This window comes from Primulina eburnea, unplaced genomic scaffold (genome assembly GCF_022965805.1).
Source record: "Primulina eburnea isolate SZY01 unplaced genomic scaffold, ASM2296580v1 ctg1426_ERROPOS348043, whole genome shotgun sequence".
In the NCBI taxonomy this organism is placed as follows: Eukaryota; Viridiplantae; Streptophyta; class Magnoliopsida; order Lamiales; family Gesneriaceae; genus Primulina; species Primulina eburnea.
In genome coordinates this window covers 71,517-80,691 of record NW_027330954.1, presented here as the reverse complement: position 1 = coordinate 80,691, position 9,175 = coordinate 71,517, and the positions used below count along the sequence as shown (strand labels likewise).

Sequence of the window (9,175 nt, the reverse complement as noted above, 5' to 3'; positions counted from 1 at the left end):
AATCGTCAACGGTATACCGTATTCAAGCTAGGTACTTTTCGCTTATTTTTCTTATAGTTACACACCAAACTAGAGGTCGACTTTAGTAACAAAGTTGCACCTCTTGTTGCATAGATGAAGTACATATCGTCCGTCGTCCCAAAATATTGTCAGAACTAAGATTTCCGGAATGCCGGAGTACCTCAGTTAACCATACAACGATATTTAATTCTGGTCTTGATCGGCTAGGAATTTGACAAATCTTGCAACTAAAGAATTAAAGATCATGAAAAGTTACATATCCTGGAAAAAAAAGCCGGCCGCGCGTGGCCGCCGGACGGCCAGCCACGCGCCGGCACAGTAGGCGCGTGTATCACACGCGCCGCCGGAACGGCGAATTTCCGGCGGCCGAACGTTCCTGAGGTTATTTCCGACTTTTTGGCCAATTTTCATAATTTTTGGACATACCTTCTAATTAATATGAATTTTTGAAACTTAATTAAAATCAACCGGATTAAATTTGGAACAAAAAATTATCTGGAAATGATCAGCTAATTACTTAAAAAACTCTAACACATAAATATCATTCATAATATATTTTTAGGACTTGCTCCAGCAACTCGGAGTATTAATCAAGCCTAAACTGTAAGTTAACAGGTGAGGAAATTACTATTCATTCTTCTACTAAAGCCCTTGGCATTTGGCCTGGAAATTTCAATAGCATTTATTTAATGTTCAAATATCATCCACTGTTCATTTCAATTACTGATATATTTTCTTGCATATTTATGAATGGATTGATATATCATGAATGAATGAATGAATGGAGTCATGGACAACGGATTTCGGTCCGGAAATTGAGTCCACTGGACAACGTGGCTTCGGCCCGGAAAATGAGTCCAATGAACAACGGGTCAAAAGTCCCGGGTATATGGTTCATCTGAACAACGCGTACCGAATATTTCGGTCCGGAGAATGGTTCACCTGGCTCGCAAAAAGTGCTCGATTAGACCCACCAATGTTATTTTATGGAATTTTCATTTATCTATTATTTCATTGCATATCATTCATAATATCTAAATTTTTATTCTTATTATTTCATGTATAATTATGATGAAGTGTTATTTAAAAGCCATATATTGATTTAAACTCACTAAGTCCTCAAAGACTTAACCCTCTGTTTCTTTTCGTCTATTGTAATTTCCAGACACAGGAACCCCCGAATTGGAACAAGAGGAAAATAACTGAAGCTGAAATAAGAGTATTTGAAACTTGAGATGATCTGTTCATAAATGAATGTTAAACTTCCGCTGTAACATAATTGTACATATGAATGTTAGACTTCCGCTGTAAAATAATTGTACATATTTGAAATAAGAATGTAAATATTTGTAGATAATCCTTAAATTATTGTAGAAAATATTCAAATTTTTATCTACAATATCTTTCTAATAATAATAATGGTAAAAATAAAAATAGAAGTTCAATAAAGAAATTTTGAAGGTAAATGTGGCACTTAGTAAGGGAATAATTATGAATTCCTAAACCGGGCGCCACAGAGGTGGTATCAGAGCCTAGGTTTCTTAGAGCCTAGGTTTCTTAGAGCCTAGAGTCTAGAGACAGGAGCCTTAAGTTTATTATAATGTCATACATTAATTTTTATGTTTTCCTGATAATTGAAATGTCTCTTCTCAGGATGACTCAGTTTGCTTGTTCTGTTTGGGTATTGTAAATATTTGAAACATGTCTTGTTTATAAATAAAACTGACTGTTTACCCTCTGACCTAACTATGTACATGATATGTTCATATTTTATATTCATATGTTTAGAATGACGTCTTCACAAAATAGTACTCAAGCCAGAATCAGACAAGACATCCCTCCTCAAGATGACCACAACTCGACAACTGGTGGAAATTCCAGAAACGCTCAACACAATCCCCCCGAAGAACAAAACATACAAAATATGTTTGAAATAATGCATCAATTTGTGCAGTTTTGTCAGCAAAATCAACCACGACCTCATGATCAAGCTCAAGAACATCACCTTGAGGCGAATGATCGAGCTCTTGAGAGATTTTTGAGATTCAAACCGCCAAAGTTTGAAGGAAAACCAGATGCTTATCAAGCAGAATCTTGGTTAAGCAAAATCAACAAAATATTCTCTATTCTCAAATATCTTGAAGAACAAAAGGTGAATTTTTCCACTTACTTATTTGAAGAAGTAGCTCATAACTGGTGGCGTACAGTGGAACATAGGTGGACAAAGAATCACACCCCAAAAACGTGGGAAAATTTTCTGCAAGAGTTCGAAGGTAAATATATAACTCAAGTTATATTAAATACCCGAGAACGTGAATTTATGGATTTAGTCCAAGGTGACATGACCGTAGCTCAATATGAGGCAGAATTCCACCGTCTTATACATTATGCACCACACTACATGGAAGATGAGGTAAGAAAAATGAAAAAATTTGTTCAAGGGTTAAAACTCGATATTCGTTGGGCAACACTGTCCACAGAAGTTACCAGTTATGTTTCTGCTGTTAATCAAGCCTTACGAGTGGAAGAAGACATCAAGACACTTCTTAAAAAAGAGGAAGAAGAAAAGAAAATTGGGAAGTCCAACCTTTTTGAGGATAACCGGAAAAGAAAATTTGAAAAGAGAACACAACCAGTCAAGCAAGGAGAAGCTGTTAAAGGAAAATTTCCAAGAAACAACAATAAAAAGTGTGGATATTGTGGATTACCAAATCATGAAGAAGAAAAGTGCTGGAGAAAAGGTGGGAAATGTCTTATTTGCGGAAGTGAGCAACACCGTATTCAAGATTGTCCAAAAAGAACGCAAAAGACTCAACCCACAACAAAGCCAAAGATACCTGCTCGAGCCTATGACCTCTTAGGAAACCAAGAGGAGGAAGTTGACCCCACTGCAGTCGTAGAAGGTACTGTTACCATATTATCCAGTTCTGCAAAAACTTTATTTGATCCAGGAGCTACTCATTCTTTTATCTCAAAAGTTTTTGTGCATAAATTACCACTGTTACCGGAGCAGCTACCATATAGCTTCGAAATTAGCTCACCTTTAGGGACAACAATGATTACTGACATCATTTACAAAAACTGTCCCTTAAACTTCCAAGAAAAAGAATATCTAGCAGATTTGATTGAATTACCAATCAAGAACTATGATATTATTCTTGGAATGGACTGGTTATTTAGATACCAAGCCCAACTCAATTGCTACACAAAAGAAGTTTATCTTCAAACTTCTCATCCAATCATTTCCAATGCTAACCATACCATGGGAATAGTATCAACCGTAGAAGCTAGAGCTATACTAAAAGACAACAGACAAGGATTTCTAGCTTATTTGATAAATAAGCCAAAAGATCAACTCAAGATCTCAGAGATCTCAGTTGTACAAGAATTCCCAGAGGTTTTTCCTGAAGAGATCAATACTTTACCTCCTCAAAGAGACGTAGAGTTTTCCATTGATCTAATACCTGGAGCACAACCCAGATCAAAAACTCCATATCGAATGGCACCTTCAGAGTTAAAAGAATTAAAACTTCAATTACAAGAGCTCATGGACAAGAAGTACGTCCGGCCTAGTACATCGCCATGGGGTGCTCCTGTATTATTTGTCAAAAAGAAAGATGGAACTCTAAGGATGTGCATTGATTATCGAGAACTTAACAACGTTACCATCAAAAACAAATATCCTCTTCCCCATATAGAAGAATTGTTTGATGTTTTACAAGGATCTCAAGTATATTCAAAACTTGATTTTCGGCAAGGATATTACCAATTAAGGACTAAGGAGGATGACATCTCCAAAACGGCTTTTAATACTCGTTATGGACACTACGAGTTTGTGGTAATGCCATTCGGATTAACCAATGCTCCTGCAGCTTTCATGGATATGATGCATCGAATATTTCAACCATTCTTGGACAAATTCGTTGTCATATTCATAGATGACATTTTGATATTTTCAAGAAGTCATGAGGAACATGCTCAACATCTACGATTGATTCTCAAAACTTTGAAAGAGCATCAATTGTATGCCAAATTCAATAAGTGTGAATTTTGGCTAGAAAAAATGTCATTTCTTGGCCACTTTATCTCTAAGAAAGGACTGGAAGTAGATCCTGCAAAAATAGAAGCCATATCTCGTTGGAAACAACCAATCAACATCACAGAAATCAGAAGTTTTCTCGGCTTAGCAGGATACTACCGAAGATTCATTAAAGATTTTGCGAAAATTGCTGTTCCCCTGACACAGCTAACTCGCAAAGACAACCCTTTCTTGTGGAATGATGAGTGTGAGAAAAGTTTTCGCAAACTAAAAGAAATGCTGACCAGTGCACCTATATTAGCTTTACCAGAAGGAACAGAAGGATTTGTGGTTTACACAGATGCCTCAAAAGAAGGCTTTGGATGTGTACTGATGCAAAACGATAAAGTTATTGCATATGCATCGAGAAAATTAAAGAATCACGAGTTAAATTATCCCACTCATGATCTGGAATTAGGAGCAATAGTGTTTGCATTAGCAAAATGGAGACACTACTTGTACGGTTCCAAATTTGATATTTATACAGACCACAAGAGCCTGAAGTATTTATTTACTCAAAAAGAGCTGAACATGAGGCAAAGAAGATGGATTGAATTTTTGGAAGATTACGATTGTTCCATTCTTTATCAATCAGGTAAAGCTAATGTAGTGGCTGATGCTTTAAGTAGAAAGATTAGCATGGCTTGTTTGGAAATGAAAGAAGAAAGAGAATGGGTACACATCCATTCTCTTGGGCACTTGGCCGGATTGAGAATTGAACTTGAATTTCATACCAGAATTAAGCAAAATCAAGAATTGGACCAAGAAGTTTCAAAACTCCGTACTGATACCAATTTTGTCACCAATTCACAAGGAATACTATGCTATCATGACCGCATTTGTGTGCCTAGCTCAATGAAAAAGGAAATAATGGAAAAATCACATCAGTCTCGGATCAGCATTCATCCAGGAGGATCTAAGATGTACCAAGAGATTAAAAAATACTTTTGGTGGAAAGGAATGAAACGAGATATCGCAGATTTCATTTCACAATGCCTATCTTGTCAAATGATAAAGGCTGAACATCAAAGACCAGCAGGTCTTTTGCAACCACTTCCTATACCAGAATGGAAATGGGATCAAATAACTATGGACTTTGTGACCGGATTACCCCAGCTCACAGGAGGTTTTAATAGCATATGGGTAATTGTTGATCGCTTGACCAAGTCAGCACATTTCATACCCATAAGTCACAAATATGGGGTGGAAAAACTGGCTGAACTCTATCAGAAGGAAATTATACGGTTACATGGTATTCCCACTACCATAGTATCTGATAGAGATCCGAAGTTTACGTCAAGATTATGGAAAAAACTTCAGGAATGCCTTGGTACCAAATTAAATTTTAGCACAGCAACACATCCGCAAACTGATGGTCAGTCTGAACGAACCATTCAAATATTGGAAGACATGCTTCGCGCATGTGTGCTGGATTTTGGGGCAAATTGGGGAAAACATTTGCCTCTAGTTGAATTTTCATACAACAATAGTTATCAATCCTCAATAAAAATGGCTCCATATGAAGCATTATATGGAAGAAAATGTCGATCTCCTCTTAACTGGGATATGGATGAATGGAGAGGCACAAGGAATGGACAAGAACGAGCAATCAGGCCTGACATTATACAAGAAGCTATCGACAAAATACAACTTATCAGGCAACGAATACAAACAAGTCAAAGTCGACAGAAGAGTTATGCGGATAAGAGGCGGAAAGATTTGAAATTTGAAGTCGGAGATTACGTATTACTAAAAGTATCACCAAGAAAAGGAATCAAGCGTACTGGAAAGAAGGGAAAGTTGCATCCTCGATTTGTAGGACCCTTTGAAGTGATAGAACGAATAGGCACTGTGGCTTATCGTCTATCTTTACCAGAAAACATCTCTGGTATACATAACGTATTCCACGTATCACAATTAAGGAAATGTAAAGTAGACTCAGCCCAATTGATTGACCACCAACAGATAGATCTGGAAGAAAATCTAACATATGAAGAACAACCTGTGGAGATTTTGGACCAAAGAATAAAGGAAATTCGTGGTCGACCAATTCAGTTGGTAAAAGTCTTATGGAAAAACCACAACATTGAAGAAGCAACGTGGGAAACAGAGAAAGATATGAGATGTCAATATCCTCATTTATTCCAATAACTCCTAAATCTGGGGACCAGATTTTTAAAAGGAGGGGATATTGTGACACCCTAAAAACAAAGGTGCATATATGCATTTTTATTAGTATAAATTTTATTATTTTCATTTTAAAATTTTATCACATTATTTTTTTCGGTACAAATTTTATTTTTCCAAAGTATCTAGAAATACATTAAAATACATCACAATACACTTAAAAATTCATCAAGCACTATAAGGTTCTCATTTCAAAATCAAATACCCAAAATATAATAAAATATAATAAAATAATATGATTAAACTCAACATATATGTTAAGTAATTAATTACAATAATTATTGAGTTCAATATAAGATAATTAGCTTCAATAATTAGATACACGAATATAATAATATTAAGTTTGGATAAACATGAGATTTTTTTCATTTAATAAATAAATAAATAATAAATAAAAAAATAATAAAAAAACGAGGGATAAACTTGAAGTTCAGCTTTAAATAGCTGAACATTCTCCTCACTTTCCTCACGAGACCAGCCGAGAGGAGGGAATAGAAAAGAAGGAAGAGGAAAGGAAGGAGAAGAGGAAAGGAAGGAAAAGAGGAAGAAAAATAGAAGGAAAAGCCATATCCTTTCCGAAAAATCCCGATAAATCACCAACTATTCACCTCATATCATAAAACAATATAGCGCTGGAGGTGACGTAAGAAGATCGACCGAAAACAAGGAAATCCAACAAATATATTCCGCAAATCGGCAACCGTATACCGTATTCAAGCTAGGTACTTTTCGCTTATTTTTCTTATAGTTACAACCAAACTAGAGGTCGACTTTAATAACAAAGTTGTACCTCTTGTTGCATAGATGAAGTACATATCGTCCGTCGTCCCAAAATATTGCCGGAACTGAGATTTCCGGAATGCCGGAGTACCTCAGTTAACCATACAACGATATTTGATTCTGGTCTTGATCGGCTAGGAATTTGACAAATCTTGCAACTAAAGAATTAAAGATCATGAAAAGTTACATATCCTGGAAAAAAAGCCGGCCGCGCGTGGCCGCCGGACGGCCAGCCACGCGCCGGCACAGTAGGCGCGTGTATCACACGCGCCGCCGGAACGGCGAATTTCCGGCGGCCGAACGTTCCTGAGGTTATTTCCGACTTTTTGGCCAATTTTCATAATGTTTGGACATACCTTCTAATTAATATGAATTTTTGAAACTTAATTAAAATCAACCGGATTAAATTTGGAACAAAAAATTATCTGGAAATGATCAGCTAGTTACTTAAAAAACTCTAACACATAAATATCATTCATAATATATTTTTAGGACTTGCTTCAGCAACTCGGAGTATTAATCAAGCCTAAACTTTAAGTTAACAGGTGAGGAAATTACTATTCATTCTTCTACTAAAGCCCTTGGCATTTGGCCTGGAAATTTCAATAGCATTTATTTAATGTTCAAATATCATCCACTGTTCATTTCAATTACTGATATATTTTCTTGCATATTTATGAATGGATTGATATATCATGAATGAATGAATGAATGGAGTCATGGACAACGGATTTCGGTCCGGAAATTGAGTCCACTGGACAACGTGGCTTCGGCCCGGAAAATGAGTCCAATGAACAACGGGTCAAAAGTCCCGGGTATATGGTTCATCTGAACAACGCGTACCGAATATTTCGGTCCGGAGAATGGTTCACCTGGCTCGCAAAAAGTGCTCGATTAGACCCACCAATGTTATTTTATGGAATTTTCATTTATCTATTATTTCATTGCATATCATTCATAATATCTAAATTTTTATTCTTATTATTTCATGTATAATTATGATGAAGTGTTATTTAAAAGCCATATATTGATTTAAACTCACTAAGTCCTCAAAGACTTAACCCTCTGTTTCTTTTCGTCTATTGTAATTTCCAGACACAGGAACCCCCGAATTGGAACAAGAGGAAAATAACTGAAGCTGAAATAAGAGTATTTGAAACTTGAGATGATCTGTTCATAAATGAATGTTAAACTTCCGCTGTAACATAATTGTACATATGAATGTTAGACTTCCGCTGTAAAATAATTGTACATATGATCTGTTCATAAATGAATGTTAAATAAGAGTATTTGAATGTTAAACTTCCGCTGTAACATAATTGTACATATGAATGTTAAACCTCCTCCAGCACTTGATTCAGATCGTCTCCAGTTGAAACCAAGCTACGAAGCCGAGCTACGTCCATCTCTGACCACGAACTTAAGCCGCGTCGTCGGAGTGAGGGCATAAGCCGTGACGAGCTCAGTCTAGCTCTTGGTATTTTCATGTATTCTTCTTTCATTTTCTGAACTCTCGCTTTTGGTATTTAACGAAAGTTTTTGCTGATTTAGAACACGTCTGCCCAGTCTAGCTTTTGGTATTTAACGAAAGCTTGTCCATAACCTTCTATATCTTCTGCTGATTTCTGCTCGGCTATATCTTCTGCTGATCTCTGCTCGGTTTCGATCGCCTAATCGGTGAGAAATCTTTGATGTTCCATTTTTCATATCTGACTGAATCTTTGTTGTTCTATATACTGACATAGGATGATATATTGATATTGCCAGTAGGTATCAATGCAAGAAAATATTTCAAATATGGACGTTGATGGTAGTTGTTCAGTACGACAACCTTCAGTGGGAACAAAAACATGTGTTGATTCAAAAGTAAAGGCAACCAAGCGAAAACCTGTCCAATCAAGAAGTGAGGTATGGAATCATTTCACAAAATTTACTAATGAAGATGATGAAAAGAAAGCCAAATGCAATTATTGTGAAAAGGAATTTTTTCCTGACCCGTACAAGAATGGAACTACAAGCATGAAATATCATTTGAATTCATGTAAGAAACATCCTCATGCCATTGAAATGAATCAAGCACAACTGTGTTTACAGGCAAGTGCAATAGAG

The 9,175-nt window shown here is 36.2% G+C and overlaps 1 protein-coding gene across 1 annotated transcript; it reads left to right on the top strand.

The window, feature by feature from the left end:
• Window positions 1-1,957: 1,957 nt before the first annotated feature.
• On the top strand, window positions 1,958-6,250 carry LOC140820761 (uncharacterized). Its single transcript, XM_073181106.1, has 4 exons — window positions 1,958-3,616; window positions 4,268-4,562; window positions 4,695-5,429; window positions 5,625-6,250. Exons 1-4 carry the CDS (start codon window positions 1,958-1,960, stop codon window positions 6,248-6,250), a joined length of 3,315 nt encoding a protein of 1,104 aa, XP_073037207.1.
• Window positions 6,251-9,175: the final 2,925 nt, after the last annotated feature.

Bases quoted from the DNA above. Each gene is read 5' to 3' on its own strand.
- LOC140820761 (XM_073181106.1), top strand. From the start codon at position 1,958: ATGCATCAATTTGTGCAGTTTTGTCAGCAAAATCAACCACGACCTCAT. The intron at 4,563-4,694 runs GTTCCAAATTTG...TTTATCAATCAG, and splicing joins ATGGAGACACTACTTGTACG to GTAAAGCTAATGTAGTGGCT. The intron at 5,430-5,624 runs GTACCAAATTAA...CTCCATATGAAG, and splicing joins AAAACTTCAGGAATGCCTTG to CATTATATGGAAGAAAATGT.